The 12,715-nt window shown below is 50.6% G+C and overlaps 1 protein-coding gene across 8 annotated transcripts in view; it reads left to right on the top strand.

The window, feature by feature from the left end:
• TJAP1 (tight junction associated protein 1 (peripheral)) overlaps positions 1-12,715 on the top strand; it is a 40,854-nt gene that overhangs the window by 22,964 nt on the left and 5,175 nt on the right. For 4 of the 8 annotated variants that reach the window (XM_010581193.1, XM_010581187.1, XM_010581191.1 and 1 more), the window contains 7 exons: positions 1,554-1,608; positions 3,410-3,568; positions 6,627-6,655; positions 7,774-7,935; positions 8,578-8,644; positions 10,376-10,483; positions 11,207-11,290. In XM_010581193.1, the coding sequence (XP_010579495.1) occupies positions 3,443-3,568; positions 6,627-6,655; positions 7,774-7,935; positions 8,578-8,644; positions 10,376-10,483; positions 11,207-11,290 (576 nt within the window). In that variant the 5' untranslated portion in view covers positions 1,554-1,608; positions 3,410-3,442. Of the gene's footprint in view, positions 1-84; positions 380-1,553; positions 1,609-3,409; positions 3,569-6,626; positions 6,656-7,773; positions 7,936-8,577; positions 8,645-10,375; positions 10,484-11,206; positions 11,291-12,715 lie in introns of those variants that run through there. The other 4 variants (XM_010581188.1, XM_010581192.1, XM_010581194.1 and 1 more) reach the window with 4 other exon arrangements.

Genomic DNA, 12,715 nt, shown 5'->3' with positions numbered 1-12,715 from the left:
GCCTGGAGGCACTGTGAGTATTTAAGTGTCTCTGGAAATTCTCAGATCATGAGGGCAGGTTTCAAATCCCGGTATCTTTTCCAGGTAGGTGGGGTGAGATGGCAGGTAGCATAGTTGCTGGCTCTGGGGTAGGAAGCAGGACAGTCCTCTTTGAGCCTGAGGATCTGTGTGGCAAGAGACAGGGAGACCTTTGGCATGTTCGTTCTTACACCTCTGTAGTGGAAACATGCATGGACCCATGGATACAGCTGTTCCTGGAAGCCTGTGCTTGTCTGCCAGCCCATGTGGCTGGTGGTTTTGCCTTGATGATGAACGAGCTCCTGCTGGGAGTTGGTGGAAAAGCAGATTCAAACTGTGCTGGCCTGGTTCCTTCCTGGAGGTGCACGTTCTCCCTCTCTCTTTCTTTCTCCCCCTGTACTTTACAGTTTGCCCCACAGAGCAGTTATGCTGTAGTGAAGCTGTTTTTTTCCTGTGCTAGTCAAGACCTGACCATAGCATTGTAGCAATGAAAGGGACCAGACAGCTTGTTGGGGCAGGGCCAGTACTAGGGCACCTCTTCAGTTTGTTTTGGCAAATCTTGAGTTTGCGTGGTCCTGGTTGCCTGTCTGTGCCATTCACCTTCAATCTGGCTCTCCCAGTGTATGTACAACTGCTCCACACGCTGTGCTCCTGTCCTGCCTTGCAGGACTTGGTGCCATTGACAGGGAAAAACCAGCACAGCAGCAGAAGTGCATCAGGGAAGGGAAGGCTCCAATGCAGTCTCTCTCGTGCCAGTGGCAGAGTGATGGCCACTGAGCTATGCTTTTACAGCTGGCTCCCAGATCACCCCAATTCTCTTCTTGTAGTGATGGGTACCCTGGGCTTTGAACAGAGAGGCAGGTTGTTTCTGAACTTGTGTTGTATCCCTGGTTGGCTGGACACTATTTTACAGAAGTCTGTTAGCAGCAAAGTAGAGCATGGCATGCTGCTTGCTGGAAGTCAGAGAGTAGCTTGCCTTCCTCTCTCATGGAGGTGTGGGTTATCACAGCTGTAGGCATAAGGACGTAATGTTTTGGGTCAAACAAGAGTCTGATAATTGCTGGCTCATTTGTAGGTGAGAAGCACTGATTTAAAAGGACAAGTGAGGTAATTGTTAGCATTACCAAGCTTCTGTACTAAAGGCTTCACAGTTAGCATCCCTCTGTAGTAGCAGGGAAGATTAGCTGGGAGAGTCCCATTTCACAGGAGGTTTGTTTAGTCCTTCCTGGAACCAAGGTTCCCTTGAGGCTGTTGCTTCATGAATTTTGAGTTTGTGTGGTCCCAGTTGCCTGAGTGCTTTGGACATGTCCTTGCCAGGTGCCTTTCCAGCTCTTGCTGGGCTATGTGGCCCACCTATCCTAAGTAATTTCATTTACTTTCAGAAGATCTGATGTGGGTTGGGGCAGGTATGAGGAGTGAGATGACCGTTGGATCGTTGTTGGTTATAAATGTTCCCTATTCCTTATATATTTATGGGGTGAGATTTCAAGCTGCCTGTTTTGATGGATGCTAAGCTATTTGTTTCTCTTCTTCAGGGCATCTTGAGTGAGTGTTCCTGCTTCATGAGGCTTCGAATTTGAGCCCAGGCTGGTAAGTGCTGAGGTCTTTGTGGGTTAACGAAATAATTGTGATTTCAGCTTGGAATATCTCCATGCACATCTCCTGTCCTTAGCCTGGCAGGCGTTGACAGAAGTGTCCCCTAGATCACCTGTTTGATGGTGGGGTGTTGACAAACATGCTTCTGGTCAGGATTTCAGCATTCCTCTTTCAAGAAGAGAAATGTCTTCCCAGCAAGCCAGACCCATCTGTTTTGCTTGGGGATGCAATGGAAAGTGCATTTGGTATGCTGGACGTGATTTTTCTAAAGTATTAGAGTTCTCTTCACCTACTTGAGTCTTTTTAGGAGAAGGGACCTTGAGGGAATGACTGCAGCAAGGGGGACTTTCTAGCATTCTGATGGTGGAGATTTACAAGTTAGTCCTAGGAAGTTGCTCCTGTCTGTGGAAAGGTGTGAGAAACTTTTGTGAGCCTGTGTTTTTAGCAGAGTGGAAGACAACTTGCAAATGTTCCTGTGAAGTGTAAAGCCTGCTGTGGCTTGGAGCCACTCTGTGCTTGGTGCATACACCTCACACTAGCCAGTCCTCCCAGGGGACTCATTCTAAGTGTCAAGAAGATGCAGCTAGGCAAGAGTGGTTAAGAATTGGAGAGAATTCTTGGGGCTCCATTTAGACACTTAACTTCTAAAACTCCACTGGCCAAAACGCAAAGCAAGTGAAGTCTGCTAGGTTGCTGACTCAGTGGTATACATTGACTGCCTTGAAGGTGAATGGGAGTCAAATGGCCCTGCCTGTAGAAGAGAGGAGAGGGTGATCTGAGTTGAGGCAGGTCCTGCACTTTGAAGTGCTGCAGGTCAGGCACTGCATATGTTGTCATCCGGGAAAGTCTGGTATCGGGCTCTGCAGGGACTGCTTGGCATCTCTGAGCTGTCTTGTGTCCAATAGGGTGGCTGAAATCCTGGCTGCTTGGGGGGAAGTCTTCCTGCCCACTGCTGCAGTCCCAAAGTGGAAAGGAAGGAGATTCTTCCATATGTACAAGATAGTTGCTTTCCTTCTACCCCGTTTTTTGCTCTTGTACTACTACTACTCCTGCAGCAGGAAGAATCCTGCCCAGCACAGCTGGGGTAAAGGGCTTAATCTGGTCTTTCTGCTAGTGGTACTGCTACATGTTGCAAAATCTGGCCTTAGGTATCAGTGTCAATGGCATTTCCCCCTAATTTGATGCCACCTGTGGCTTGGGGGTGGTCTTTGTCTTTTCTGACAGAAGTGAGCAGTTGTAATGGTATGGTATCTCCTCCTGACAAGCCTTCTGTGGTCTTCTCCATTGGTGTTCCAGTGTAAGCCAAGAACTTCTGGGTTTGGGCTCTTTAATGGCTGGAGTCTCCTCCCACATAGTCCCTGCTGACAATGACAGCACATGATCAATAACTCCTGCTCTAGCTGTCACTGCTGCCTGTAAGGCTTGCACTTTCCATATTGGAAAAGGCCTTTCCTAAAGAGCCTAATCAATATGCTGCTGTGAGGTCTGTTCTCATTTGCTATATATAATCTGGACACACACAAACTACGTGAGTGAGCACGTATAGAGGGGGGGAGAGGATGTGCCAGCTCTCTGCTCTCACTGGCTGGGAGAAGGACACAGCTACCTCTTATTTTGCTCCCTCTTCTGCAGCTGCCGCTCAAGGCTTGTGGCCGCATCCTTTCCTTGCTCTATTAACACTCTGCATGGGGACCTGCTCTGGGACTCCAGGGGAGCTGAATTCCTGCTGGGTTACTTCTAGGGTTCGATGGAGCGCCTGTGACTCTCTCTTCTGTGCACTTTCTGCTGTTGGTAGGTAACCCGCTTTTGGAACCACGCAGGTGGGAGGATGTCGAGCACAGCTCCATCAAAGAAGCCTTACCGCAAGGCACCCCCGCAGCATCGTGAGATCCGCCATGAGGTACCCATCATTCGTGATGACCAGGATGGAGTGATCTTGGCCGAGCAGAGTCAGGTAACGGCTTGCCGGGTGGCAAAGGGCTTAACACCATTGCACCAGCAAACAGGGTTTAGTTACACTGAGGCAGGCCAGCTCAAGCAGGCAGAGGGGTTTGAGGTTTGCAACCTGAACTTCTCCTCATCGTGGTCCCTGGAGTCCAGCAGTGAGAAGGAAGTGACAGGGTGCAGAGCAGAGTTGAACATCAAGAGCCAGACTGTCTCACCAGCACTTCCATGTGGTGGGAAGATGGGGCAGCGAAGTGGGAAGCGGTGCCCAAACCGCAGTTGTGGGCACCTCAGCAAATTTGTGAGCCGTAGCATGGAGACAGTTGTGGTGCCTGGAGATGAAAGACACCATCCCGCTTGCTCTTTCAAGAGCAGAAGCCTGGAACGCTCGCTGATGTTTAAAGAGCCTCCTGAAGTCCTGACACCAAGGAAGTTTCGGGTCTCCTCTACACCCCTGCCTCTCAAAGGGATCCTGAAGCAGACCAACATGACAGGCCCACGCCATGAGAGCTTACGGAAGTCCCACTCAGTAGAGACGCTTTGCCGTGGCTCACGAAAGTACGGTGATCCTCAGCTCTGCCTCAGCCATAGGGAGAAGTGCTCACTGGAGCACAGCAGCAGCAGTGCCACTGCCTCTGTCAAGCGCAGGGAGAAGATCACAGAGGAAAAACTGCAGTTCTCCAAATTCTTGGATGAGATTACCCAGCGGGTGCTGAGTCCCATCCGCTTGCGCTCGCTGGGAGAGACCAGGGGAGCAGAACAAGACCAGAACTCTCCCCTTTGCCCCAGAAGCTCTCTGCCAGAAGGCCAAGGGGAAGGTCACCTGCAAGGGGTAAAAACCAAGCGTGCAACTGAAAGATCCCCCTGCCCAAGCAGAAGAAAAGCAGAAAAGAAATGTGAGGGGCTGGGAAAGGCTTCGTGCCAGAGAAAGTGTGCTGAGGAGGCTAAGAGAGCTTCCAGACTAAGAAAGAAACCCATCCTTGGGAGGAAGGACAGTAAGGAAAAACTCGTTTCCTTGGAAAGAAGGGTAGTAGATCTGTGTCAGTATGAGCTGCAGCAGCTGACAGACCTGGGGCTGGCAGGGACATCCTCTGGGCAGCAGCACTCACTGTCTTCATGGAAAAGCAGTGCAGAGGACAGGAGGGATGAAAGCAGTCCCTGTTCACGGCTATTACAGCCACACCATCTGTGTGCTAAACTTGGGCAGAAGCGTGCAGTGGAGCCGAACTACCCAGAGAAGGGATCCTTCTCCACTCCAACAGGCTGGAGTCGGGAGGAGGGGCCTAGCCCATCTAGATCCTCCCCTTCCTTCAGCCTGGCACTAAACAAGGTAGGTGCCAGGGCCACTGGCTCACAGACAGGGGTCTCACAAAGGCCAAAGCCCCCACCTGGCTCTCATCTAGTCTGTAATGCCAGTGGGGAGAGTGAGAGCAGGCCCCCAGACCTCATGTTGTGGGTACTTAATCACCAGAAGCTCCTCTCTTGTGGGTGCCACTCATGGCTGTGCTCCAGGTTGGGTATATCTTCCTGGGAGGAACCAGCTTCCCTTTGGCCCCAGGAGTTAGGAAGGCAGGAGCTGGTGCTGTTGTCCGCACTGCAGACTTCCCAGGTGTGTGCAGGTTGGAGGTCCTCCAGGCTGCAAGGCAGCAGGTGTCTGCAGGAGGTGGGCACCTCTGTTGTCAGGAGGTGTTGGGATGCTCCCAGTGCTCTGTGTGTGCCCTATGCCTGGCTGTCTTGGGGTAGTGGATCTTTGTATGATGGCCATTTCAGTTCTTTGTAAGCCTTATCCTCTTTTCTCCAGCCTTCTTTGGGGCCATCACCTCATTTTAATAGGAATCACATTATCCCCTTTGCCTGGTCACTAGCATCTGCTCTGTGTGTATTTGTGGGGGTAGGGGAGGCAGTTGCTAGATAATTCTGCATGAATTAACCAATTGCCATGTGGGGTCAGGATGTAAGAAAAGAATGGATTGATGCTTTGCCTTTAGGGACAGGTGGATGGATGTATGCAGGTGGTAAGGACCATTCTTTTAAAGTGTGAGTTGATGAAGGAAGCAGGCCCATGATATCTTAGGGCCATGACTGGGGTGGTTTGCCTTCTGTAATATTGCTAGCAGCTCAACAACCTCATCCACAACTGTCTGTGGCATGGCCTCTCAGCCCAGAGCTGGCTGTGACACTTAGTGGACAGTCTAAAGTCTGGCAGCACTGTGGGTTTGTGCAGTGCTGTTGGTACCAAGCACCAAATATAATCCATGGGCAGCTTGGACTTTGAGAGTGGTCACAGTCTTGGGCTTTCACAGGAAACACTGTTGCTTCTAGTGCTAATTAGATCTCTCCCAGTTCTGCTGGCAGGCAGCAGCCATCTCATGGGTTAATGCAGAGAGTGCAAAGGAAATGAGAATAGCTGAGCCATGTGCTCTTGTCACTGTGCTGTGTCTCCTTGTTCTGCAGGTCCCTGCTCCAGCCATCTCTGGGGATCTTGCCCAGCACATTAATTTCTTTCACAGGCTTTTCTGACCTTTGGTGTTTCTTCTGCTATCCCAGAATAGTTACAGTGGCTGGTTTCAGATCTGCAAAAAGAAATCCTTTTCACAGCACAATTTGGGTGGTGTAAATGGTAAACACATTTTTCAGCTGCCAAATGATTCTCTTTCATTCTTTTTGTGGGGCTTGAAGGATGTTGTCATTGCTGTGGTGACAATTTAATCCTCAGTGTATGCTGGCCTGTGAGATTCCTGCTCCCCACTAACTGTGGATGTGGAGGAAGCTGAAACACCAGCTAAGGTAACGATGTTACAAGAGATGCTGAGATTGCAGCATGGGAGAGTAAAGTTACCTAACTTGTGTGGTGGCTTCTAGTATAGCTCTTCTACCCTGAACCAGAATACACAGTCTGTCTTACAGACAGCTGAGCAGTGTGTAGAGATCCTAGCAGCTCAGAGCTGTCAGAGCAGGTGAGGAAGTCACAGTTAGGGTCTAGCAACCAAGACTCTACCCTGTAGGACAGTGTGAGAGACTAACTCCTCCTCTGAAAGAATCTCACAGCTGTTTTCTTCCCTGTGCAGGAACCCTTGACGGATACAGAAAGGATGAAGTAAGTGTCCTGCTCCCCCTTTATGCCCGTCATACTGCAACTGTGTGGGTGCTGATTCCTCACATCCTGCCTGTGCCACTCGCACAGCGAAGCTGACTGGCCCTGCAGGCTGCTCTCAGATCTTCAGTCTTCTTGGGGCCACGTGGGCAGAGCTTTAGTCTGTACCTTGCCAACCTCTACCTTGCATGTCTCTCCCCCTGGAGGGGGAGGGAACATAGACCCCCAGTGCAGGTGCAGGCAGAGGAGTTGGTGGGTGTGAAAGAAAGTAGGAGATGAAGCCTTTAATACAGGTGGAGAGAGGAGTGCCTTTTTTAACTCTTCTTGTTGTTGCCATTGTTTTGGTGTAACCCACCAGAAGCAGTATGCAGAGGCCTGCTGCTGACTGAGGGTGAGAGCTGAGCCCTTTGCTGGTGGTGGTATGGGGCACAGCTGCTAGCACTGAGCTCCAAGCCATAGTGAGGAGAAAGCTTGCACTGCCAGAGAGAAGCTGTGCTTCTGAGTTTCTCTGAGCAACTGAGCACAAAGGAATGAAAAACAACAGGAAATCCTTCTGAGCACCAGGCATGTCCTGGCTGGGGAGGATTGGAGCAGTTTGTGTTGGAATGGGGCTGATTGGCAGCTGCGATCATGTCTATAAATGTACCCCACCACTTCTGCTTCTGGACTTAAGGCTGTATGGAGTCCTCTTTCCACCAGGTGTTAAAGGTGTTGAGGGCTTTTGAACAGTTTCAGGGGAGAAGATGATTTTGTTCTTTTTGCCTTCAACTCTTCTAACTTGGACTGGGATAAATTATTGAGTGGGTTTCATTCACCAGTGAGGGACACTGGAGCTGCACAGCTCATCTGGCTAGTGGGCTTTATCCAAGCACTGTAACCTGAGAGGGAGCTGGGAACCATGCTTGGCCAGCTGGCATGTGCTTCTTTGCCCCTGCTCCAAGAGAGTTCGAGTTTCCCTCTCCTGACAGAGATGCATCTCTCGCTGTGTGTGCTGGAGTCTCCTGCCAGTTCAGTTCCCAACTTCCTGGGGCCCCTGTGGGAGGTCTTGGGCCCTGGGGTGGGGATGCTGGTGTGGAGTACCCCTTGTGCACTCAGTGGTACTTTGTTCTTATGTGCCCCAGGCTACTGCAGCATGAGAATGAGGAACTGCGCCGAAGGCTGACATATGTGACTAACAAAATGGAGGCGATGGAGAGGGAGCTGGAGTCAGGTCAGGACTACCTGGAGATGGAGCTGGGCCAGAACCGTGAGGAGCTGGAAAAATTCAAGGACAAATTCCGTAGGTATGAAAAAGAAAAGAGAGGAGCAGGGTTAGAGAGGTCCCTCCCACCAAGGACTCCCTCAGCTGGTGTGAGGAGGCTGTGCCCTGTTGTGTAAATCAAAGGCATGCTGCATCCTCAGAAAGGTGCACCCCTAGACTGTAGGGGAGTTAAAGGCTCTGCAGCCATTACTTCCTCCAGGGTACAGCGTAGGAATGCTGCTAGCACAAGGGGCTGACAACAATAGGGAGTTCTTAATCTATTGGATGTAAGGCAGGATCCAGCTTGGATGGTTACCCCACATATGCAAAAGGAGCCACTGATGGCTGCAAGAAAATACATCACCACTTTCTCTGAGAAGTACCTCAGTTAATCAGTGTCAGTCACTGGTCACATGCTTATAGATGACATAGCTCAGAGGAGTCCTCCAAAGTCATTTACACCCTCCAGTGCAAGATTCTTTCACCCAGCCAACCTCATCTTGCCTCCAGTAACTTGGGGTCTGAAGGCCATTATGTGGCAGAGATAAGGCATAGTTAATATGCCTAGTTGTCTTAGTACCAGTCTTTCTGCAGTTGTGGAGTTGGTGGTTTGCTTGGCAGCTATGAAGGAGACTTTAGTAGGTGCCCAAGATCCATTCCCATGTATACAATCTTGTTTCTGTAGGTTGCAGAACAGCTACACTGCTTCCCAGAGAACCAACCAAGACCTGGAGGAGAAGCTGCATGCCCTGGTAAGTGCCCTATTAAGTCACTACAGAGAGAAGGTGAAAGAGACCTATGTATTAGAAGCAGTTGAGAGAAGGGGCCCTGGCTTTACCCAGCAGATGTGGCAGTGGGTGAGGGGTGAGATTCTGGCCACAACCGTCTACTCCCTGTTCCGGCTGGTGTCATGAACTGTTTTCTTGATTTACCAAGCCCCTACTTGGTCATGCACGTGAGCTTTGGTTCCCCACAACATAATTGCATGGTATTCCGTCATGTTGCTTCAGTCCCTCTCAAAATGCCAGGGAAGTGTCAACCAGTCTTGGGGTGGTCATCCTGGGAGGATGGGGGCAGTCAGAGCAGAGCCAATGTGCTTGTATGTCTGTTGTGTGCATTCATAACACTCATGGCTGTTTCTTTTCTCTCCCTCCCCCTCTCTCTCTCTTTCTCCTCCCCATGCTGCCGCTGGCACACGCTGGGCACACTCACCTCTCAGGCCTCTCTCAGCCAAAGCTGGATTTTTGCAGTTGCGTCTTTTCGTTTGTGTGTTTTTTCTTTTTCCTCTTTACCTGTCTCAGCCTGTTGGTTTCATTGTCAGTCCCACATACACCATCCCAGATGGAGGGGCCCCAGCTCTCGTCCAGCCAAGGGCTCACCTGGTATCCAGCAGCTGCCCGCAGATGCAGCAGGTCCTAGCTTGCAGTGCTTCATCTTAAGAGTGTTTGACTCTGAGCCAGCTGGAGCATGGCGTGTTGGGAAGTGATGCCCATAAACTGTGGCACTGCACAAGATGTAGATGGCTGTGAGCCTCATTTGCTCCCTTTCCTTCCCCTTCTGGGCTGTAAGCAGGCAAGTCAAACAGCTGAGATGCTAGTTGCCTCCATGCAGCCCAGGATGAGATTTTTTGGTTCTAGAACTTGAATTTCTTGGGTTAATATTTATTGTGCTGGTGCCCGAAGAGACTGCATATGTGGGAAGCATTGTCCTCCCCTACCCTCTTGTGTATTGCTGTGCTGTACGCCTGATGCACAGCTGGGCCCTGGTGATCACAGCCTCAGAGCACCCTTGGGCAGTGTTGGAAGAACTTCTTGAGGAGGGGGTGGCTTCATTGTTCTGAGCTGTTGCACCTCTCTGCTGTTACATCTGGGTCTCTATTGGCCCTGTACCTGAACTGTTAGGGAGTCTAAAGAGGCAAGATTGCCTGCTTTAGGGAGGGCATTAACTGAGCTCCAGATGAAGCTACACGGGTCCTTTTTCTTACTAGAGCAAGGCTTAAATTCTTTCAAGGTGGTGTCCTCTCCCTGCCAAAAAAAACTTTTGTCCATTCGGCACTGACTGCTGGATCTTTATGGACAGTATTCTTGTTCTGTTGCCCCAGAGAAGACGGCTGGGTATCACAAGCTCAGAGGTCTTTGCTGCCAATGGCAGTATGGGATTGATTGCTCAAAACCACTAGCTTTCCACCAGGCACCATGCGAACCAGGGCAGAGAAGAAACATGGTTGTGCTACAAGAAAAGATACTGCGTCAAGGAGGTTCACACTCAACCTGTTGTCTCTGTAGCTAGCAGAGTGGCTGGCTCCATTTGGCCTTTGGAGTCCTTCCCTTGGTGAAGAGCCAGGCTGTCCCCCTTGTCTGTCTGTCTGGAAGTTTTTGTATCCCAACTGAACATGTCATTGTGCTATACTTGGGCTGAGGTGGGTGGTGAAGCCAGGTTCTTCTGTGCTGGGGAGATTTACACCTGGTGTTCTTGCATCCCAGATTAAAAAGGCAGAGATGGACCGCAAGACGCTGGACTGGGAGATTGTAGAGCTCACTAATAAATTGCTTGATGCCAAAACCACCATCAATAAGCTGGAGGAACTCAATGTAAGTGTCAGTCTGCAGACGGCTGTGGAAGTGTAAGAGGTGTTGGCTTTTCCTCTTGTTCCAAGTCATTAGTGTAAAGGAGCATTTGAATGACTTCAGCGTGTATGAAAGTGCAGGAGCTGTACACAACAGTAGGGACAGACAAGCAGAAAAGGGCCTGAGGGGTTGAGCAAGGAAGAACTGATCTTCAAGTTTGATGTATTTCCTCTTTTGAGCTTAGGGTTTGACCCGAGTCCAGGCTGTACCAACAGAGGGGTCATTTACTCAAGAGCTGGGAGGGAGCTGATGTCTTTTCTACACCATCAATATAGAAGTTCCTGGATGTGGTGCTTGTTTCTATTAACTGCCCTCTACTCTCTCAAGTCTGTCTGTCTGCAAGATGCCTGACATCAGGCAGTGTCTTCAGGCATAGCTGAACTCTGGGATGGGATAGCAAATCTTGTGGGACTTTTGGAGAATATTAAAATCCCCAGAGGGAGAGGGGTTTGATACACTGACAGGGTGTATGCCTGGAGCGAGGACTGGAGTTGAAAGGGACACCTTGGCTGAGTTGTAAGAAAATAGACAGGGGGGTGGAGAGGAGTGAATTGCAGGTACCCTCATGAGCAATTCATCATATGCCACCTCCTGCTTCTGTTCAAGCAGCACCTGATCAGGTGGTGCCTTTTCAGGTAAGAGATTGAGCCTGTCTGCCACTATTGCACACCTTGCCCTTTCTTGCAGGAACGCTATCGACAGGACTGTAACCTTGCAGTACAGCTGCTCAAGTGTAACAAGTCGCACTTCAGGAACCACAAGTTTGCTGATGTGAGTAGCAGTCCTGCTGAGGTGGGGAAGAAGGGCTCATGGTCTCCGTCTGCATCTTGCTTTCTCCAGCTTTCTCTGCAGGGCTGTTGGCTTCTCATCCTTCAGCCTCAGAGGTGTGTGGGGGGCTCCTGTTCCCACTCCCACTGAGAAGGCAGCACAGAGCCTCTGCCAGCTCCTCTTTCGCACCAGCTCCATTTCACAGCTCAGCCAGAAGCTGTTATAAAAAGCACAATAACCTTGAATTTGATAGCCTGCTGGGTGCCTGATGGGAGCTGGCAGGAGGACAGACCTCTCTCTTACCCTGCTCTGTCCTCTTCCCTTCCTCATCTGGCCACATGGAAGGGCCACGCTGCCTGATAAGGAGTCAAGCAGCAGTAGTCTGGCCCTGCTTCACTTCTTACTCTGAGGAGAAATGTGGGAGGCAGCATTTAGGGTGTCTTTTAGGCCTCCTGAATGGGAGAAGTTGGTACCAACTCATACTCCCCCTTGTGGGGTCTGTTCAGCTCATCCTGCCCTCAGGATGAGCAGAGATGGAGTTTAGGCCTTTCAGATTAGTAGCATCATTTCTTCGGTTGGAAGTATAATTCAGACCCTTATCCCAGCACTCTCTTCTCCATACCCCTAATCTCCATCCCTTCTTATGTTCCTCTCAGCAAAACCATGTGCTTGTCTTTTTTAACTTAGCAGGTGACCAATATGTCACCCTCCCCCATTGTGTCTCAAATTAGCACTCTTGAGGTCAGTGTATCAGTTACTGCTGGGGTAACCTTGACCTCTCTCCCAGCTGTCTCCCTTCCCTGGAGCTTTGAATTCTGCCCCCCAGAGCGCTGTGTCCCATGTGGCTGCCACTGGAGGGGGGTTGGTGCTGAGCAGCTGTGCAGACAGTCTGTCTCACAGCCAGCTGTTGTCATGCAGTGTGCCCTGTGTCCCCAGCTTTGGATGCAGTTTCCTTCTGGCTGTGATGGGACAGACCTTGCTGTGCCACTGAGTGGCTTGTGGAGCTCTGCTCTCCACTTCTTGCTGTGCATGGGTGTGGTGACCAAGGTGAGGGCAGCCTGGCAGCGCGATGGGGAGAGCAGTAGTGCCCATTTGTAGGACAAGGAGCAGTGTTTATCTCCTGTGGACACCTTGGTCCTGCAGCTTTGGTAATAAACCCCATGTTTGCCTCTCTGAAATGGAGAGAGTGAGTGGGATGAGGTGGTGGAGTTGGTAGGAACAAGGGAAGGCATCGATTCTGGTCTGCAGGCAGGCTGCCAAGGCAGCATGGCTGCAATTACTACATTTGGGAAGCACTGCAGATCCCAGCACTGGGGACAGTTGAGTCAGTTCAGTGCAACCAGCAGCTGATTTTCCACAGATCAATAGACCCCTTCCTAGCATGCGCTGGCTGGGCCTTATCTCTGTGCTCACAGGCATGGGGGACTT

This window comes from Haliaeetus leucocephalus, unplaced genomic scaffold (genome assembly GCF_000737465.1).
Source record: "Haliaeetus leucocephalus isolate CR32 unplaced genomic scaffold, Haliaeetus_leucocephalus-4.0 Scaffold752, whole genome shotgun sequence".
In the NCBI taxonomy this organism is placed as follows: Eukaryota; Metazoa; Chordata; class Aves; order Accipitriformes; family Accipitridae; genus Haliaeetus; species Haliaeetus leucocephalus.
The sequence above is the reverse complement of the archived record's forward strand: the minus strand, read 5'-3'. Positions and strand labels throughout refer to the sequence as shown.